The following is a 21,435-nucleotide window of genomic DNA, read 5'->3' as shown; positions in this document are numbered from 1 at the left end:
TAACCCTTTCCCCAGGTTATCAGTTGATGAGGGCCGGACCACTGTCCAGACACCAGGTCCCGCACCTGAACGGGAGCAGGAGCGGTCACAGGTTGACATGACACTAATGAGGAAAAATGCAAAAAGAGAGCAGGAAAATGAGAATCCAGGGGAAAACTCAAAAAATTTAAAACATAAACAGCTTTGTCTATATGGGCTTGAGGGGGCTCACCGTGCATTCCCCCTTTCTGTTTCTGAAGCAGACGCTTCAGGGAGCCATGCATGTGTTCTACAATAGCTTGCCCCGTAGGAGAGTGAGGGATGCCAGTAACATGAGACACTCCCCAGTCATTCAAAAAGGTTTGAAATTTCTGAGAGCTATAGACAGGGCCATTGTCAGTCTTCAGCTGTAATGGGACACCGAGGGTAGCGAAAGCTCGTTGAAAATGACGAATCCCATCAAGAGTACACTCACCTGCATGAGCAGTAGCACAAACAGCATGAGAATATGTATCAACAGAAATATGCACAAATTTTAGACGTCCAAATTCTGGGACATGAGTAACATCACTTTGCCATACCTGTAAAGCTTGCAGTCCTCTAGGATTAGTTCCATAATAGACAGGGACATTCTGACCCTGGCAATCAGGACAGGCAGCCACAATAGAACGAGCAAGGGATTGTGTAATGCCAAACTGTTGCTTGAGAGCAGTACTGCCTTGGTGAAAAAATTGATGTGAGAGGAGAGCCTGTTGTAGCTTGTCTGGAACAGGCCCGATCTGTGCAGGTGCTACGAGAGAGTCTGCTCGAGCATTACCCTCAGTGAAAAATTCAGGCAGTGAAGTGTGACTGCGAATATGAAAAACAAAGTAAGGAGCAGTACGAGATTGTAGAGTTCGCCACAATGTTAACAAAACCTGAAAGAGAAGACGATCATCACAATCAGAAAGAACTACTTGATCTAAATGCTGTACAAGTCCCACCACATAAGCTGAATCTGTAACAAGATTAAAAGGCTGAGGGAAAAGCTGAAATGCCAAAGTAGCAGCATGGAGTTCCACAACTTGTGGAGACCCAGATTGTTGAACAAGTTCATGTTGCCATCCTGTGGGTGTATACCAGACCACAGCAGCTTTTCCTGTTTTCCCCAAACCATCTGTAAAAAGGGAGAGTCCTTCCACTGGTTCCGTAGATGACAGCAGCTTTTGTCCAACAGGTACTTCACTAAAAAATTTCAGTAAAGGGTGTGAAGGTAAATGATAAGCAATTTGTCCCTGAAAATCTGCCATAGCAGCTTGCAAATCATATTTGTGATTCAAACACCACTCAAAATACCAGGATTGTACAGGTAAAACAATACAACCAGGATCTCTGCCTTTAATTCAATGCACCGTTTTCGTGCTTTCATGATAATCTCAGCAAGAAGTTCAAACAGGCCTGGTGCTGTTTTCCGAGATCTTGAGGGTAAAAACAACCACTCAAGAATGGTCCCAGGCCTCGTTCCACTGAACAAGGATCCCACAGGGGAACTTCTGATCTACAAGAACAAAAAGCTGAACAATTTGAGACAAATCAATGCGAGTAACAAATCGTTCTGTTAACAATGTTTCTACCTGCCGAATGATTTGAACTGCTTCCTGAGTTAAGGATTGTGGTTCCAATGGATCTGTGGAATGTTTGATCAGTGCAAAAAGAGGTTGCAGTTGCGAATTTGTCAACCCCAAATAAGGGCGTAACCAATTCAATGAACCTGCTAATTTTTGAACATCAATTAGGGTATTGATATACAATTGTAATTGAATAGGTTGAGGCCTTACTGTTCTTTTGGTGACAAGGAGGCCCAGATATTGCCAAGGTTCTGCGGTTTGTATTTTCTCTGGTGCAGTGACAAGGCCAAAAGACTGAAGCGATTCTTTAGCTGCATTTGCAACTGCAGACAATGTTTCTTTTTGCTCGGCCGAGAACAGAATATCATCAAAATGGAAACAGTAACATTTCGGGAACTGGATTCTCCGAGGAGTTAAGGCCTTTGCAACATACCACTGGCAAATTGTGGGTGAATTTTTCATCCCCTGAGGCAAAACCTTCCATTGATATCGCTTTGCAGGTTCTGCATTATTGACAGAGGGTACTGTAAAAGCAAATTTTTCTTTGTCAGCCTCAGCTAGAGGAATTGTGAAAAAACAATCTTTCAGATCAATTACTATTATTGGCCAATCAAGGGGTATCATTGTGGGTGATGGGAGTCCTGGCTGCAGAGCTCCCATCGGTGCCATGACAGCATTGGCTTTTCTTAAATCCTGTAAAAATCTCCATTTCCCAGATTTCTTTTGTATAACAAAAACGGGCATGTTCCAGGGACTGAATGATGGCTCAATGTGGCCAGCAGCCAATTGCTCTTGGACCAGATCCTGCAGGGCCTGTAACTTTTCTCTGGACAGGGGCCACTGAGATACCCACACTGGAGTGTCAGTTAACCATGTAAGTGCCAATGTAGGCTGTTTATTGCCCTGCAAAAGCACAGTGGCCCCACTTAAAAATCCGTGGTAATTTTAACTCCCCGTTGAGCCAGACAATCCCTTCCCCAAAGAGTTAGAGGGGCAGGAGTGACATGTGGTCTTACAGTCGCAGCCTGCCCTTCAGGATTACAAATCAGGATGAAATGAGCTGCAATGTAACGCTGTGTAGTTCCCCCCAACCCCACAACACCTGAATCAGAGGACACCAGAGGCCAAGAGCTTGGCCATTCATACATGGAGATGATGCTTATATCAGCACCAGTATCAAGTAATCCAGTCACCTTAACAGTAGAAGGTGAGGCTTTCACATTATGCAGTTCACAAGTCATCTGTGGACATTTGTGTGAAATAGTCTGTGACCAAAATACTTGCGCAGGTCCTGTTGATCCAAATCCTCCAGTATGTCTCTCCTGGTTCTCTGTCCTGGGAACACAACTCACAAAAGGCACAAGTTGAGCAATTTGAGTTCCTTTTGGAATAGTAACAGAAGGGTAGGGGGTAGAAACCATGGCATAGATTTGTCCTGTATAGTTTGCATCAATTACCCCAACATGTACAATTATCCCAGCAATTGTGCTACTCGAGCACCCGATTAACAAAGCACTCAGTCCACGTCCGATAGGTCCCTTAGCATCTAAGGGAACCTTGACAATATCTGTAGAAGAAATTGTTACTGTTGCAGAGGTGGATACATCCATACTGGCTGCTCCGCTGGTTTTCCCTGTGAGCTGGTAGTAGAGGGGAGCATCATGGGGGGTGCATATGGGTTGTACTGTGGCAATGAAGGTACTTGTGTCTGAGCGCACCTCCTCCTTGCGCTGGCTTTCCTGTTTCCCTGGAGAGGCTGTCTATTGGCATGAAACTTGGAGCGACATTGTTTAGCAAAGTGCCCTAGTTTCCCACAACGGTTACAATGAATACTAGGAGGATTAGGTAAGACCTTTGGCTTTTCCCCGTTGCTTTTATCAGGGCAGTTAGCCTTAAGGTGTCCTTCTCTATTACAGTTATAGCACTGCGGTGTAGGACGCAATATTGCAGCAAGGGCAGTCATTTGGTGATCCATAGTACCCACTTTGGAACATGCAGATACCATATGAGCCACAGACGGGTTTCCTGGCAATGCATCTATAATTTTCTGACAATTTTTGTTCACATTATCTTTTGCTAACTGTTTTAGGAGTGCCTGACGCAGGACTTCATCATCCACCTGCTTCTCTAATGAAACTGCAATATGTTCAACAAACTTTAAATAAGGTTCCCTTGGTTCCTGTTTCACTGTTGTATATCTAGGACGAGGGGAAGCAAGCTCCATAGTTTTAGTCAGAGCTAACATTCCCACCTGTTGACATTGTTGTAACACAATAGGATCCCACTGGGCCTGTAAATCGGGGCTACTAAAACAATTTTTTCCCAATAAGGCTTCCACTCCTACACCCAGTCTGTGGTCCCCTGGAGGAAGTCTCATATTCTCTATAACTGCTCTTTCTGCCTGTTTTTATCAGTTAGAATTAAACACTTCGTATTGTACAGGTTCAAATAAAACCTGAGCTGGATGGTCAATATCATAAGGAGCAAGTAGATCAGCATTAATTGCACGAATCACATGCATAACTTCAGAAGAATTCACACCATATTTTGCCACATACATTTGCAAATCCTGAATAGCTTTCCAAACAAATACATAATGTTCATCTTGCTTGCCAGAGTTAGGAGCTGCCTTAAAAACAGGATAAGCTTCTACTCCTGGCTCTATTCCCGGAACAAATGCAACGTCCTTAATAGCTTGTGAGGGGTGCCCGATCTTGTCTAACAACTCCCATTCCCCCCTTTTTGCAGCTTGTACACGCACTGTCTCCCAAAACTTTCTAGGATGACGTGGCATGACTGTGACAGTGGTGACTGCCGGCAAAGTCCATGGATCAGATAGCGTTCGTGTCTTTCGGCTCTGGGACCCCTTATGTACAGGTTGTAAGGCTTGACTATGGATGGAGGCATTTTCAGCTTCCTCCCTGTCTGCATCATCTGCTGGGGGGGCATCCTCATTGTTTTCATCAGTGCCCTCGTCCTCCTCCTTCTCTGGCAGAGGAACAGAGGACGCTTGCCTTTGCTTAGCTTTAAATTCTTCTCCAAGTACCATAGGTGTCTTATACCGGTAAGGGACTATAGCAGTAGGGAATTTGTATTTACAAGGAGTTTTAACTGGGTTATGGGGCGCAGGATAGTGAACTTTTGGACCTTTCGGGGTTTTCAGAGTTGGACTCTTGGTAGATTTTTTAGTATGTGTATCCGAACGCCACACTGTTTCTTTTTTATCTGCCAAAGCAAGTAATTCATTGTCAGAGGGGGAGGTAGCAGGTGGCAATGCCGCAGCAACTGAAGTTCCCTCCTCCCCTCCGAGTTCTTCTGTATCTGACAGAGGCTCTGTTTCAGGCAACTGAACACCTTCCGAAACTTGTTCATTAAGCCAGTCTTTTAAAGTTTCAACTAATATATGCCAGGTGGCAGGCAAACCTTCTACTTCCTTAGCACTCTTAGCACCCTTATAAACCTCTTTCCACCGTTTATCCCCCACCTTCTCTCAAGTCTTTACTCTAAATGCAACTGATGTGTTAGCTTCAAAACCTTGCTTTCGACACCATAGCAGCAAACGTTGCAAATCATAATCTTCAACAGTTACTCCTTTACACTTTAGGAAGTACTTCCAAGTGGACAGCACCAACTTTTCCTCTTTAGACATCTGATTCCCCATTATTACAGTCTTTGTTCTTGGCGGTTCACCTTTTCCAGGTGTCAGTAGTTCTCAGGTCTACGTGGGCATTGCTTTTTGAAATGTCTAGGCTGCCCACAATGAAAACACTTCTTCTCTATCTTTACTGCCACTGCAAACAAGGCAGCCATGGTCTCCATCTGATGAGACATAGAGCCCACTTTTTCACAGGCTTCTATCATCTCAACCAGGCTTGCATTGCTACGCAGAGGTAGCAGTGCACATTTGCAGTCTACGTTAGCATTATCTCGAGCTAACTGCAATATAAGTGTGTTCCGAGCCTCCTCATTAAGCACTTGTTTTTCCAGTGCTTCTCTCAGTCTATCGATAAACTGTACATAAGACTCATTAGTCTTCTGTTTAATGGTTGTCCACGATTGTTTTGGTTTACCTGTCTCATGGACGAGAAGCAAGGCTTGACCAGCGAGCTCTTTGGTTTGCTGCAAGATAAGAGGGTGAAGCCGAGCCTGCAATTGTGGCTGATTAAGTGGTGCATCTCCAAGCAACTGAGGCAGGCCTGCACCAAACCTAGGGTCATCCTGAGAGCGTTCCAAATTTCCCAGTGATGCCTGTTCTGCCAGCCTCCTCCAATGCGCTTCGTTGGATTAAAGCATACTTGTGCGACAGAACGGATATCATGAGGAGTAAGCTCACTCGCCCAAATTCCTCTGATTAAAGACTGTGCAAAAGGCGAGCTAAACCCATGATGCATAACAGTCTGACGCAGGTCCTTAATGATAGCATAATTGAATGGTTCCCACTCATCAGGCTCTTTGCCATTGTTACGAATTACAGGGCACGTAAGTAATGGGCCACCCCCAAGGACTCATGCCAGATCGGAGTCTCCCTCCTCTAGAGCCCGCTCTTTTATCTTCTGCCAAAACTTGCGAGGGTCTGGAGCAGAGATAGAAACCTGCACCGGTTGCATGGTCCTGGGGGACATGCTGTCCTGGGGGGAGAGGAGGCACAGGAGGCTCCGCTCGGGAACTCAGGGGACAAGATCTTGGTCCTCCGGCTTTCTCATCAGTTGACAAATCTATTAGCATAGGCTCCTCTCTCACCCCCTGTGGGTTAGACTCCGGCTGTTGCAAATTCAAAGGTAATGACGGCTGGGCAAGTGCCTCCCACCCTTCTCCTGTGTCTGGGGGCAGCGGGACCTTTGTGCAGTCCATAGCAGGAACAGTCCCTGGCTTCCCAACACTATTACAATGGGACGCAGCTAATTCCTCTTGGGGCTCTGTAAGCGGGGGGGCTTGAGAGGGGCCTGCCGCAGCAGTTCCGGATGCAGTCTCAGATACCTCAGGCTGCAGAGCGTTACTCGCTGCAGAAGCAGCTTTGCGATCTGCTTTGAGTTGCCTCAAGGAGTCGATTACAAGCCTCCAAGTAGTTAAGGAATTTGTAGCTACCGTATCCCCCCTAGTAGCTGCGTCAAAAAGTACCTTGCCTGCGTTGTCCCACGTTTCTATACAGAATGCAGTCTGAGCATCCGCATTAATTCCATTATTCTTGCACTAGACAAGCAAGGTGCTTAGAGTACGTTCTTCATATTTAACACCACGTTTTTCTAATATTTTTGTTAGTATTGTTAAAATGGATTTTTCTTCTACAGATATCTGCACGCCCATAATTTATTCCCCAACGGCTCACCTCCTGGAAAGGTGTCTGTAAATTAGTAAGTCTTGACTTACTTTTCAGCTCTAAGGTACGCCGCTTGGCTCTGAGGTCCGCCGAAAAATGCTATGTTGGGGTTCCGTCGTCGCTGCTCTGAGGTCCGTAGCTACCGCTCTGAGGTCCGCGGCTGCCGCTCTGAGATCCATGACGATGAATCCCCTTGCTACCGCTCTAAGATCCGCGGCAAATCTTCTGCAAAAAATCTTCCGTATCACCACTCTAAGGTCCGCGGTCTTCTGCAAGGAATCCTCCTTGCCGTAAATCTTCTGCGCAATAAATCGCGTCGGGGTTCACCAATTGACGACGGTCAGGAATTCACTCCGACAACAGGCAAAGGCATACGGCAACTTTATTTACATTAGGCTTAAATTTATATTCTTTTTCCCTGTCCATGCGCAAGCATATTATATTTTGTTGGTTAGATACTTCTGTTCACGAGCCTAGACTCGTCTTTTGATAGGTGGTTGACAGTCCTTCGCGTGCTGGCAAACCTCGAAAACAGCACCTGTTATTTACAACAGTTTTGCTATTTTTCTACTTTCCCATCCTAGATTGTTTACATTCTTTAGCACTTCAGAGCTGCAACTGCTCAAATTCAAGGCCTACCATCCAGTTGTTTCCCACACATACATATATGCAGGGATGTATCTGTACAGTGCTCAGTAATGCATAAATATCTACAGACATGCACACATGCATCTATCTTGGGTTTTATGGTATATCTTAGGTTTTTTTCATTATATTAGTTTTATTTCATTACTACTTATGGAACTGAGCTCTTTTTTCAGTCTTCTTACCATTTGAAGTGTCTTTTCTGCTTCCAGTTTCCAGCTCATGCACAGCACAAAAATGGTCTCCAGAGGTTGCTCTCCTTAAAACAGGTGAATGTACAGCAAGAGGAACAAAGCTATTTAATAAATTAATAATAAAAAGACGGTTAGGAGTCAGACACTATTAGACAATATGTTTGATTTGGGACATTTTTTCCGTGAGATTTTCAGATTTTTTCATTAAACATTTAAATCCTTCTAAAAAAAGTGAAAGATCAAGGTCATATTCAAAAATGTTTCATTCGAAATGCAAATACTGTTTGACCTTCCTGTGCTCTTGGTTTGTACCAGTGTAATTTTACTGGTTCAGTTTTATTATATTTTTCTCAGGATAAAGATGCTGAAAGGCTAGATAATCCAACCAGTGGATTGTCTTCCCTTGAATCTTTCTACCCCCTCTTCACTCTTTTTAGTAAGTTTGAAATTAGAAGACACATATCAAGAGATAATTCAAAGGCACGTTAAGGAAATTAATGTTACAAATCTCATACACTGAAATTAGAACTGCAGGAATAGTTGCCCTTCATAAAATGTGATGACTTGCACTTGCAGCTTTGGACTTAGACACCACCTGGTAGTTGCATTCGCATGGCATATTCAGTACTGCCAAAAAATCATCTACTGAGATCATTGTAGGTAGCTGTGTCATCACTCAGAAAAGCTGGTCACCACTGTGTGGATTGGAGTCTACAGCTCTGAAAGTCTGTATAGGTCAATGTCTGTACAAGCCAGCTTTTATTTTCTCCTTTTGAATCAGTGTCACCCATCTATGCACCATAGAACATTAATGCCCAGTTACAACTCTCCTTGCTGCCTATTTAAATGATGATGGAACATTTAAGAAGCTTTGCTATAAGGTGTAATCACTTAAATTCCCAGGCAGGTGATGGCAGCATGTGGCTGGGGTGTCATGAGGCCCTGACTATTTTACTCAGTGTTTCTTTTCATTCAGAGACAACTGATGATAAAGGGAATATTGCCAAAATGCACAAATACTAATGCTTTCCCAACCTGTTCAACACACTGGGCTCGCTGGGTATTTGGGCCCTTTTCTTTGTTTGGTCTTGTTTCCTCCCTACTGCCTAGACCACCACAGACATCTCTGCAGTGTGATTTTACCTGTTCTTTCTCTTGTTTCACGTCTTCCTGGTGTTGTCACTCCCAAGTTTTCTCCAAATCCAAGCTCCCTTGACTGCTGTCTCTCTCAGCCACCATGAGAAGAGGTTTCAAGGATGCTTTAGCTACTGCTTATTACTGGAAACCCATGGGGAGTTTTAGGGAGGCTTCTTTAACTTTATCATGGTGTCAAAAATCATGGTTTACAAATAACTACCCAGAAAAGGATGGTGGGGCTGAGTTCCTTCATTTCCAGACCTCCTGAGGCTACCCTGTTTGTATGGAAGTACTCCCATGTAAATATGGAATCCAGTTCTAAGTATTCTGTATTTTATTAGTGAAATGAAAGTGTTAGCTTTTTTTTTCAACTTGCTCTTATTTTGAAGCAGATTTTTAAACTAAAAATAGAAACAAAACCAGGACTAAAAGTGTTTTAAATACCTGAAGGAAAATGTAATGTTTATTTCTTCATTATTTTATACCTTCACATGAGTGTCTGCAAAATTCCTGTTTCTTCTTCTAAGAAGGCTTTTCCTTTCAACAAACTTTTGCTGTTTAAATATTGTCCCACCCATCCAAAAGAAAGATGATCGGCCAATTACCCAAGTGTCATCCTGAGAAAACCAGATTTCCAGGGCAGAGCTTGAAGTGCTTATGTATGAGAACAACCTCCCTGTGGGTATCAGTTTGTAATTAACTGTTGTTATCCCACTATTCCCCAAAACCTGTGGCTTCAGAGCCTCTCAGCTGATATTTAGGGTGTGTCAAAGCCCATGTCCATTGTTGCACTGTGGCTGAACTGCTACCCAAGTCTGATTAAAGCTGTTGTGTGGTTATATTTATACATTAACAACATTTTGAAACATTTACAATAAAACTTATATAACAAAATAAAATTTAATTGCCTCCTGTTTGAAAAGAATGGCAGGTAACTTTTATATATTTTTGTATAAAAATTTTACAGAAATGTTTTCTCAACTACATGAAAGAATGAATTCTCAGTCACTTTAGGGCAATATGTTCTGAAGCAAAGTACTGTCAGATATTGCGTACGTGGGTCACAAAGTGATTCTTGGCTCCAAAAAGAAAAGTTGGGTTGGTTTTTTGTAATTTTTTTTTAACCAAATGAGAATATAACAAGTCTTGCTAGCTATTCTGCTTTTTTATTTTGTTTTACTGAGCCATATTGCACACCCAGTGTTGTTTCCATATGCTGTTAAATTTCAGGTAGAGTGAGGGGTAGTAGTGGATAAAGTGTGAGCTCCCTGGCAGAATGCTTAACATCTGTTCAAATAAATTCAACAGCATCCTGAGACTCACATATACATTTATCAACTACGAGATTTGGGAATTGGCCTTGTTTCAGCTGGAAGAGTCTCATTTGGAAAACTGTTTGCAGTTCTTCACACTCATCTCTGGAAAGGCTCATATAGCAAAGAGGAGAATAAAGCATATGGCCTTGTGAGAGATACAGAGACTAAAAGATAATGGACCTTTGGAAAGGCCGGAGAAAGTGCAGAGACCTGACATTTTCCTTAGAAAGTGGGAAGTGCAGCAGAATCTTAATGAGGTGACTGTGCACAGAAACCTGAGTGAGTAGCTGTGGAGCTGGAATGAGCAAGTGCTAAATGAGGAAGCAAAGAATTTTGGCAGTATTTCCTTATAAGACAGTGAATACAGCATGAGAGATTAAGCTGTTAACATCATCAGCAGAAATGCAATTTAGACAGTGTGGCAGTCAGTCATAGACATCAGAATATCAGAAATAGAACAAAGCAAGGTAAATCAAAGGGTTCGTTGTGGTTTCCCCTGCCACATTAAAATTCCCTTCCTGCAGGAAACCTCCAGCTACACTGCAGCCATGGCAGCATCCAGTCCCAGAGAGAGCAAGACAGGTGGGACACACTGCAAAGCCCACTGGAGAGACACCAAATGAGTTATGAACTCCAGAATTTGAATGTTAGAAACCTTTAATATTTCAGTCTTCAGTTACAGCGTCAAAATCCAGCTGATTCCAAGTGATCCAAGACTGATGTTGCTCCATGGATCAGGTGAGAAACACAAAGACATTTTCCTCTAACACCGCTTTTCAGCAGTGAGAGTGTTCACCCTCAGGTCGTGATGGACATCACTTCTTTCTGGTTTATGTATTTGTTTCCTAGCCACTATCTAATTCTATTTAAGACAACCAAGAATGACTGTAGTGTGGACATTATCTACTGTTGTGCAAGACAGTGAGAGGTCTACTGTTAACATAAATAAAATGCAGAGAAGTGGCAGAATGACCCTCAAAAAGTCTGTGTCAGGCCCCATAGGATTCTAACTGGCCTTGCTGGCCCTGACAAGCTTCTACTGAGACTTCTGCATATGATCCCTGACCCCATGTCTCATACACCAGCACAGAAGCTGCATTTAAGCCTGCTCCTTGGTTGATCCATGCTGCTGGAGTGCTGGTTTTCAGTGCAGCTCCTTTTTTTTATTTGTGTGAGCTCTGGATACAGGATGAGGCATTATTTCCATCTTTGTCCCTGGTCACGTTGTTGGCTGCTCCAAGGTGGGCCGGGTTCAGACTTTGTCTCCAAACACAGTGTCATAGGTTGTTTTATTTGTTTGTTTTGGGGGGTAGGAAGGCTCAGTTCTGTGCACCTTCACAGCATTGTCCTTATTAACCTTGGTCTTGGTACATTTTTTGGTCTTCACAGAAGTAAGTTTTCCAGGACAGAGAAACCGAACCATGTGGAAGTTTGAATGAGCAAAATATTTGGATGGAAAGTGTAACTGTGGGAGTTGTGAGACCCTGTCACTCTTTAAAAATAGGCAAGATGGGTTCAAAGTTTGTTTAAGCCTAAAGCAGAAAATGTTTAAGGTTGACTTAAAAGAGAAGTTCAAAAGCTGTTGGGGGCTGACAGTATGACTGGTGTCCCAGTCGTGTCATGCATGTGTCATTTTCCCCATCCCAGGTTCAGGATGGGGAAAATGCCAGGACCTGCTGATCTAAAAGTGCCCTAAACCTCTTAGGACATATCCTTAGAGTGCACCATCCTCATCCTCACAACATGGTAACTGTGATGCTGCTGTCTGGGTGATCTTCTGTGTCCCTGCAGAATCAAACACCAAAACTCACAAAGAGTATTGAAACACATATGTTTATTTACAGCGCTGGGTGCATGGGGAATAATTTTGTGAGCAAGTTTAGAGCTGACTTCCTGCCAAATCTCCAAAACTCAGCAAAAGCCTTTTCCCTCCCTCCCCCTTTAGGCAAGGAAAAAAACTATAGAAACTGAGAGAAATCGAAACCAACCCAATTATATCAAAAATATATATATTTACATATATTTACAATTATATATACTATTTGAATATATTGTACACTCAACAGGGAGCTCCTGAGGGAAAAAAAAGGGAAAAGGGAGGGGGGAAACAGGGACAAAAAAACCCTAAAACAAATATCCTTCAAATATACACCGTTAATAGAGAGCTAGCGAACAAACAAAAAAACCCAACTTAAATACTTTCCTGAATGAGACAGTAGAACTGCGTGAAGCACTGACTTACTCCCCACACCTCCTGGAGGGACCGGAGATAATGCCAGGTTTAAACAGGCAGGCCTTGGCCCATACGAGCAAAGAAAGACCATCTGCGGAGACCCTGTCATCTTCAGCCACCGGAAGAGAGAAGAGAGCGAGCTCTCTTATCTGCGCCTTATTTATATGTTGTGTTACGCTAAAGGATTATATGGAATACTTCCTTAGATTTCTGACCCCCGTTGCTAAGGAAGGCCTAAGAAAATCCAAAAGCCAACCCACTACATTTTGCCAAGTATGCACACCTATTGCCTTTGTTCAACCTTTTTTTATGTGATACAATGTTACATATGCATTAGTTGTGTTACATGTACATTAGTTGTGTTACATGTATATTAGTTGTGTTACATATGCATTAGGTCAGCAAATTTCTGAAAATTGGGAGGGGAAATCATTAACATATACCACTCCCACAATTCTGCCTTGGAACACCCCTTGGGGGTCTTCACTTGGGGGTCTTTTGGATGAAGTAAGAGTCTTCCTCAGCTCTGATCCCTGGACCTTTGCAAGGAATGCTGAGCTGGCACTGGCCACTCACCTCAAAACCAGTTTCGTCTTGTCTCCTTTATCAATCTTCAAGGTATCTCTTGAAGCTCCTTATCACAACTCCAAGGCCTCTGTTTCTGTTAGAATCCTCATTATAAAGTTAACCATATCTTGTCTGTAAGTCAGTATAAACAAGCAAGTCCTTATTCTAATTTAACAGTATTCTATCTAAAAATTAACTCTAGCAAGCAGCTAAGGCTATAATCTTTTATCAGCACTTTATATTTTGATCACCCCTTTGTTGATCGGCGCAGGAATAAAGGGTCGGCACACTTTGAGGGTCCAAGGTGAAATGGCCTCTCTATGAAAATGGCTTCCGCCTTTTATAGGGTAGGGCGAGAACTTACTGGAAAGAGGGTGTAACTCGGGAGGAGCAAGGGCGGAGTATGCAAAACAGAGGGATGGTACAACCATATAGGGAAGGGTACTGCAATGCAGCAAAATTCAACCAATGAGAGGGAAGGGTCCAGGGCCATGAGGGACAAGGAAATTTACTAGAACTTAAAGTACAGTATATAGGAAATTACACAGAAAAAACTATGAAACACAACATAAAACCTGAAACACATAAACTTAAATAGTCCATTACAGTCTATATCCACTTGTGCAGTGGTTTCATCCACAGGAGGAATCTCAAGCTTGATGCTTTTCTTTCAAGCTTCATTTTCATCCTCCGACACCTCTTATCACTGACAACTCTGTTCGAATCTTGATCAGAGACAAATGTGCCTAATGATGACATTAGAGTTGTAGTTATTACAGATTTTTTGCATGTAAGACTTCAGGGGCTGACTTCCAGTAAAGGTGGTAGCATTCAGTGATGTATTAGTTGAACTATTCCAGTGAAACTAATGGAAGAAAATTAAAAAAAAAAAAAAGCTGCCTATGTTTACTGCACTCTTTAAAACGAGGAACCAGGCTTCTTCCACTTCTTTGGAGATTTACAAAAGGAACCATCAATCTCAAATTATCACCTCTTTTACTAGCTTGATCTTATGCTATCAAGTATCTGAAAAGCACATTCATTGTAGGTGTTTCCCTGAGCATCTCATCTTAAATTTTTCTCAACTTCTGAAACTAGTTATGCAGACATATATTATTCCTTGGGTTTGGATCAGAACAATACTCAGTATATGAAAAGGAAGAGTTGTTCCTTTCATACGGTGGAGATGTTGAAAGAAGTGAAGATGGCCCAGGGTACAAACTTTAAACTCACACACTGATCCAAAATTTGGTAGCTCTTTGTCTGGCATTCATGGCAATGTCTGTATTTCATGACCATAGCTGTATTTCATGCAAGCTTCTAAACAAAAGAGTAATGGGTGAAGAGCAAACACTATTATTGAATTTTGAAGGAATCACAAAAATTTCCAAATCTAATCCTCCCAGGATTGTTTGACACCAAGATATGAAAATTGCAGAAAGCAACCCATAGGCTGTAAAGTTTTAGTTGCAGGTACAGAGATCTAATGCCTTTGCAGTGCCCAGTAAAGTCTGTCTGCAAATGGGAGTTCAATCTGTCTGTCAGTAAAATTAGATGGAGATAGGGAAGTACTTGGGTCTTATGAATTCCAGGAAAGGAATTAGTCTGCAGTTTGCTTTCACAGAGAAATGAAACTTGTCACCAAAACTGTTGTTTTATTCCATTTAAGAATTTGAATGGGAGACATAGGCCATGAAGGCACAAAGGTAACTGGTTAGGTAAAATGCTCCACTCTTAACTCCGGCTGAAATGGCAGGTAAAATTTGAGGAAACATTCTGTCTTTCTCATTCATCCAGCAGGTGGTGAGAGAATGGTCTACAGGGCAGAAATTTGGCATCACAAAACTCTTAAACCTCTGAATTTTGGTTGAGTGCCAGACAAAAAACCCTTGCCAACCATCGTTTCAAAAATCACCATGAATGAGAAAAAATAATCCATGGGATTGCTCTATTTTTGTTGAAGTGTTGCAAGAAGAAACTAATGATGAATTAGGATGAAATATGTAGGAGTATTTTATCTAGAAAGTGTTAAGAGTGGTGTTTTAGGAACCACCAGGAGTTCTTGAGTCTGACCTTTAAAAAGACCCAGCAAGAAAGCCAACACGTGTTTTGCTTTGGGTAGGTTGTTTTTTTCCAGCTAATGGTCCTAATGAGGACTTTGCTGAGAAATCCAAGGAAAAAGCACCCCTGGAACACCACCCTGGCCTCTTGCTGAGGAGTAAAAAGTGGGATCTCTGATGAACTCTCGCTGCCATAATCGTCTTGTTGCAGAAAATTCAAATCAGTTTACACTGATATAAACCCTGACTTTAATTCCTTTAAAGCCTGGGAGACAGAATGACCTTTTTTAAAAATCTCCCTATGATTGGACTCTTCAAAAGGTAATAGCCAGAGGACTGTAGCACAGGCTGTTCAAAAAGTCCCAGTTTATAAATGTTCACTTCTTTCTCACACACTTGATTTTGTAGAGTTGTCGAGAATTGAGCTCATATTGAAGACAACGTAAAAGAATTTCTAAAACAGCTCCAGTATTTTTGCTGGACTAAGAAACATATTTTTTGTTGTTACAAGAGTATAATGAAGCATGTTGCTCTGTGGGAAGTGGAAGTAATAAAGCAAGATTTCCCATACCTCAGTGTCCTATGACTGATGGAATTAGACAAGTGTTGAGCCATGATTTTCCCTGGGAGTGAGCACTGATGTAGTGTTTCTCCTCTGCCTGACCTTCCGGTGTCAAAACATTTTACAGAGCTGAACCTATGTGAGAGCTAGATCTTCTGGTCACATTTGACTTGACAAGTACCTAGGTCTCGAGGAAGACAAGGTACAAACACGGACGCATGATGGGAGACTCCATGATGCCACTGAACAGCTCAGGCTCCTGCTTTCCTGCTGAGCACTGCACAAGGCTGAGCACTGCACAAGCCTTGGGAATTTGAGTTGGTGTTAATATGTTAGTGTTAATAGCAACAAGAGGTTCACTGTCACTATCTGTCCTTCATATGACAAGTTCTACAAACAAATAAATAAATTTTCCTTGTTCCGAGAGTCAAGTCTTATCTGGCCTCTGGGAGGCCAAGCAAGATTTCACCCCTCTGTGGTCCCTCTGTCCTGCTCCTCCCATGTCTCTGCTGCAGTTTTCCCAGGGGTTTCATGTCCAAGCATCAGGCAGCAAAGCCCACAGGGGAGCTGCAGGTGAGACCATGTTCTGCTTGGTGGTTCAGGCAAACCACAGAAACCCTGCAGGGCAGCTGGTAATGGTTGTCAGAGGCAGAACTTTCTGCTTTCCAGTGGGATTTAAACACACATCTTGATCAATTCTTCCACCTGCCACATGCTTGGGACACACAGAAGTTTATTTGTACATTTTTACAGGGACCTGCAGACATCACAACCCCTGTCTGATTATGTTTTATGGGTGAGTTTTTTTGGCCTGAGCAGGGGCTGTGTTTTGCAGGAAGCCATAAATAGTTTTTCAGATCATCTGGTTTGGTATTGCCATACATGATCATTGTGCTGTTCTTTGCTGGCAACAGTAGAAATATGTGGAGTTACACAGCTGTTTTATCTCCAATTGTTGTGAATCCTTCTCACCTGTTCTTTATTCAGATGAAATATTTATCTTATTTAAATGCAGCCAGACAGAAAAAAATGGCCCCTGACCAATTATAACACAGCTGATTTTTCCCACCTCTTAGCTAGTTTCTATATTGAAAATATCCTTTTGCATATCACTTTGAAATAATATTGCTGATCAGCCCTTGAACAGGGAATGGTTTGCCAGAGCAACCCAAATGGAAAGTCAAGTGCCAGCTCTGGCGTTATGGGTTAGGGGTTGTTGCCCCAGGGGTCCATTCCTGTGACATTAGTAACCATAAATGTCAGGCAAGATAGATATTGCATAAAAGAGCTGTAAGCCAGAGATTTTCCAGAAGATTGAAGACTGTTGAGCAAATGAGATGGTTCCTATCACATGGAAAAATGGTGCTACAGGAGATTTGACATCGAGGAAAGGACAGTGTTGGTTTTTTGCTCCATCTTCGTTCCCTGGTACCAGGTCCCTGGTAGCACAGCCTCTGTCACAGGCTTGCCCGCTGGCATGTCTTCCACTTTGTTGTCATGGGGGGTGTGTGCGTGTGTTTGTTTTGTTTTTATTTGCGTGGGGTTTTTTTCTTTGTTTAGGTTTTTTCCTTCTGTTTTTCCTGGTGTTGCACAAAGGATTTTCATCAAGGGCTGGGATAGACCCAGATCTCTGTAGAAAGGCTCTGAGATTTCTGGAAGCTTCGGCAGAGCAAAGGGGAGACCACGATGGAGCTCTTATCTGTGGGGGTGGGAAGGGGGATCCATAACAGATCAAAAAAACAGGAAGGGGAAACCAAGCCAGAAACATTTCATTCGGACATGTCTAAAGAAACAGTAGCAGAGAGAGGAATAAAAAGTGACAGCAGGAAAATGACCATGTACCTCTCTGTTCCTCACAGGTGTGGAGCTCATTCAGGGGCTGAATGATTCTATCACGGCTCTTCATCACATGAAATCCTGTGGTACTTAGTCCTTCCTGATTCAATGTAATGATGGTTTTCATTAATTGGCTTTATGTGCAAAACAAAGTTTTTAAGCTTTTAAACTGAGCATTTTTAGGTTTCTCTACCTTGATTCCTCTCCCTCTTTTTTTTTTTTCCCTCACATAGGTAGCATGATACCACTGAAAGCCAAGAACTTTTAGGGATAGTGTTGTGGCAAATTTAGCTTCAGTTTTAAGGGAATTAAATACCTTTTGAGGACAACAGCATAAACAATTTTAGGTAGATAGTAGCTATTGGATCTAGCTCTAGGGACAGGAAAGAGCCAAGAAATAAACACTGTTTTTTAGAAAAAGAAGTTATGATCTCCATTATAAAAAGTACTCTGTCAAATATATTTCCCAAGTTCCTTAAATTTAATTAAAATAAGTTATCTGTTGCAGTGTCATACAATTACAACAGCAAGAGTAAGAAACCGAAGCATCTTAAAACTAAATGAATCCTGTTCAGGTCCATAGTAAATGTTTTTTTAATTAATTGATAGTCAGAGCAGGATTGAGTTATTTCTACTATTTTATATCCTGTTTGTCAGCCTGGACAGACATAAGAATCTGCCAACTTCTATGTTCCAGGGTGATTGGGCAAAATACTACTCAAAAGGACAGGTAAATAAATCTGCTTGTGATTTTAGTATCTCTCCACTGTGGCTCTCTCTGTCAGTTGGTGTTCAAGGTAGCTAAAAAAAAAAAGGGGGGGGCACAGCATTTCAGTGTGTGAGAACTCTTTGGATTACATTTACAGTCCTTTCCAACCTCAGAGAAAGTGAATTGCCTCAAGAAGATAAATGCTGGCCTATTAAACCAACACCAAGTTGAATTTATTTATTTTTTTTTTAATTTAGTAAGGTAATGAAAAACCCTCCAAGGAAATGATAAAAGTGCTTGGAGAAATTGTCGACATTGGTCACACTGGCTGTAAGTGCCCCTGTTGTAACAGCCTGTATCTTTACACAAGGAGATCCCCGCTTTCCTCTCCTCTCCTCAGTGCTCCTTCCCCACCCACCACCTTTCAGAAAAAGGAAAATTTTGTTGATGTAGAGTCCTGGGCTTAGGCCTTTCATAAAGCACTAAAGTGTGTCAGTGTTTTGCTAGTTCTGTAGTAATTTCAGAGTGATTATCCAGAAAACTTATCTGCACATGCTGAAATCTCTCCTGTGTAAGGGCACGTGGATAGAGAAAACAGATATAGGAGCAAAACATTTTCCTTTGTGACAAGAGAAACATGTTCAAGATTTTTTATTCCCCGCCCTTCAAGAGCTGAAGTCTGGCAACTGCTAGAGACCGTCCCACAGAGGACAGGCCAGCTATGAGGTGAGAGGAATGAGCGGGCTGCAAGTGTAATTTATGTTTGTGTTGTTGAGAAATGGGCTTCCTGAGAAATCAGGCAGAGGGTTTTGTTTCAATACTTCCCAAAACTGTTGGTCCCTCTCTGTTCACCACTGTATCAGATCTCTCTCAAGGCTGATAAAACACACACAGTCTTTGGTCAGACCTAATTCCTCTCAGCTGGTTCTCCCCTGTAGAAGAGTTTTCTGCACTGAGAGAAGCCATCACCATTTCCTATCAGTGAAAATCTGCTATACTATCCTTTTGGCAGAAGTATGACTCTCTTCCTGATGCAGAAGTTTCTCCTCTATCCCTTCCCTCATGATCTACTGACTTTTCTTATTTCTTCTTGACAGTTTTCTTGTTTCAAGTCTTGGCAGGATTTTAGAAGCTATTTGAAAGAATTAGTTACTGGATGAATCCATATTTTTTTTTTGGTTCCCAATTTCTAGAGCATTTTCCAAGAGATCCCCTTTCTGGAAGCTTTCAGCATCCTGAAGCAGGAGGATAAAGCAGGATGCCTCTAACCCAGGGCACTTTAGAGTTCTAGTCAGCTCGGGGGAAGTTTCCTCTAGGAAATTCACAAGCAAAGCTCACTCTTTTATCAGTCTCTTGCAGTAAAAATGAGAACTTGAGGATTATTTTTATCATCTCACAAACATGTAACAATCAGTTTCTGTTAGAACTGTTGAATGCGGTATCTGGACAGGCATGAGGCTGCTGCAGCTCCATTTCTCGATGTCCAACCAGCAGTGAAGTTGAAGGTGTACTCCCAATGATTTATTCCCATTTAAAATTTCTGTGTTCAAAATAATTATCTACTAATTTAAAACATGGAAAATAGGATGAAATGTATTTGCTTTACTGATCTGTGAATTAAAAAAGAGGAAGAATAGAAAGAATAGAAAGCCCATACAAATTAATGAGACCAGGAGGAAGAATGAGGCACAGTGCAGGCATGAGGCAGAAGGTGAATGCATAGTAATTAGTAACAAGTTCCCATGGTTTCTGAGGATGTTTGTTCTGATGGAGAATTTAAAAGCATCTTCATAAACTAATGGGATGTTTCTCCAACCAGGTTGACCCCAGTTTTCAGTCTGTAACAACTGTTCACTCCTGCACAGGATGTTTTAGGGGATCATTCACAGCAATGTGAAGTGTAGGGGACCAGCAGTGCCTGCAGATTTAACATCACCTGTGTCTCTGCACAGTGTAAGAGCAGTTGTTTTGTTTATGCACACCTGAATGCTAAGCCAGTTTTATTAGCTACCTAATTAGGTTCCTATTAAGAACAAAGCCTAAGTTTTTACATCCAAAATGTAATGTGTTTTCATAGGAATTTAATCAGATTAGCTAAGATGCATTTATTCCGTGGGTAGATGCAAGCAATCAGCCCAGATCAGTGTTTCTTTTTACCTTGTCAGAAAAACTCTAACCATTTTGACAGTTCAGATCAAGCCCTATGAGTCATGAAAATGCCAGGGGATAGACTGCAGTTCTCTCTTTCTGAGCGCAATCTGGTCTCATCCAGAAAAAAAGCAATTTAGCTTGTTAAGGAGCTATGGGAAACCTGTGATTTTCAAAAGACTGCCATTAAAAATTGTGCTTGCCATTTCATGCTGAATACCTTATGCATTGTACAGACGCAGGGCTCATTAAAAGAAGAATTTCTGAAATGGTAAATATGGATATTTGTTTTTATTTTCCTCCAAGAAGGTCAGGAAAAAAAAACTCTTCAGTGTATGAGGTTTCCCCATGATCAGCAATGGCTGTGCACGTGAGAAGGCAATGCAGCTGATCAATTCTTGAACCATTGCCTTGCTAGAAATAGGCAAATTGAAAAAGAAAAACCATTGTGGTGATCCAAATGACTTTCTTCTGGAAGAATAAAAAAAATATATATTTTAAGTATTACTTAAGAGAAAATTGGTTACAGTTTGTGTATATTAGGTTTTCAGATGTGGAGTGTTCACAGAGTCAGCACTGGACTTACACCGCACTTGTGAACAAGGGGGTTGAAATGGCAATGTAAACAGAGAGTTGCCTTTATGTCATGAGACACTCTGCCTTTTAATGTACTGTGCCTCCATGCAATAAATAGCGGTTTTGGTGTGTAAGTGAATCTGGAAGTTTCAAAAAATTAGGACTTGTAGAAGATTTCATTTTAAACAGATGAGCAAACTACACCACGTTGTAGGGCAGATAATATGCTACACAAGCTAAAAGCTGAAGGAAAAAGTCAGTGCCACACTGATTACATCTTTATTTTTGTTCTATGCATTTCTAGAAGCTGCAAGGAAGGAAAATAATGCCCAGAGAGGAAAAAAATATGCATGCCTGTGGTTAAAATGAAGTAGTCGGAAGAGAAAATTTCTAACTGAAATTGCATCTACATACCAAAATGAAAATGTCTACATACTGTGAGATCTGTGGATAAACATGCCTTGCATCTGAAAATCTATGAGCTGGATCCTGAGAGGGACAGCTGAAATCAGGTATGGCTCTTGTTGATTTCGTCAATGTCAGTATTAA

The 21,435-nt window shown here is 41.9% G+C and overlaps 2 protein-coding genes across 2 annotated transcripts in view; both read right to left on the bottom strand.

Moving 5' to 3' along the window:
• LOC113961081 overlaps positions 1–21,435 on the bottom strand; it is a 521,441-nt gene that overhangs the window by 70,068 nt on the left and 429,938 nt on the right. The gene's annotated exons all lie outside the window — the stretch shown is intronic.
• On the bottom strand, positions 2,621–3,963 carry LOC113961090 (endogenous retrovirus group K member 21 Gag polyprotein-like). Its single transcript, XM_027671146.1, has 2 exons — positions 3,420–3,963; positions 2,621–2,717 (listed from the first exon to the last, which is right to left on the bottom strand). The coding sequence occupies exons 1-2, from the start codon at positions 3,961–3,963 to the stop codon at positions 2,632–2,634; spliced, it is 630 nt and encodes a 209-aa protein (XP_027526947.1). The 3' UTR covers positions 2,621–2,631.

The sequence above is a fragment of the Neopelma chrysocephalum genome, unplaced genomic scaffold (genome assembly GCF_003984885.1).
Source record: "Neopelma chrysocephalum unplaced genomic scaffold, ASM398488v2 Primary Assembly neopelma1_97034, whole genome shotgun sequence".
Classification (NCBI taxonomy): domain Eukaryota; kingdom Metazoa; phylum Chordata; class Aves; order Passeriformes; family Pipridae; genus Neopelma; species Neopelma chrysocephalum.
This window is presented reverse-complemented; position numbering and strand designations above follow the sequence as displayed.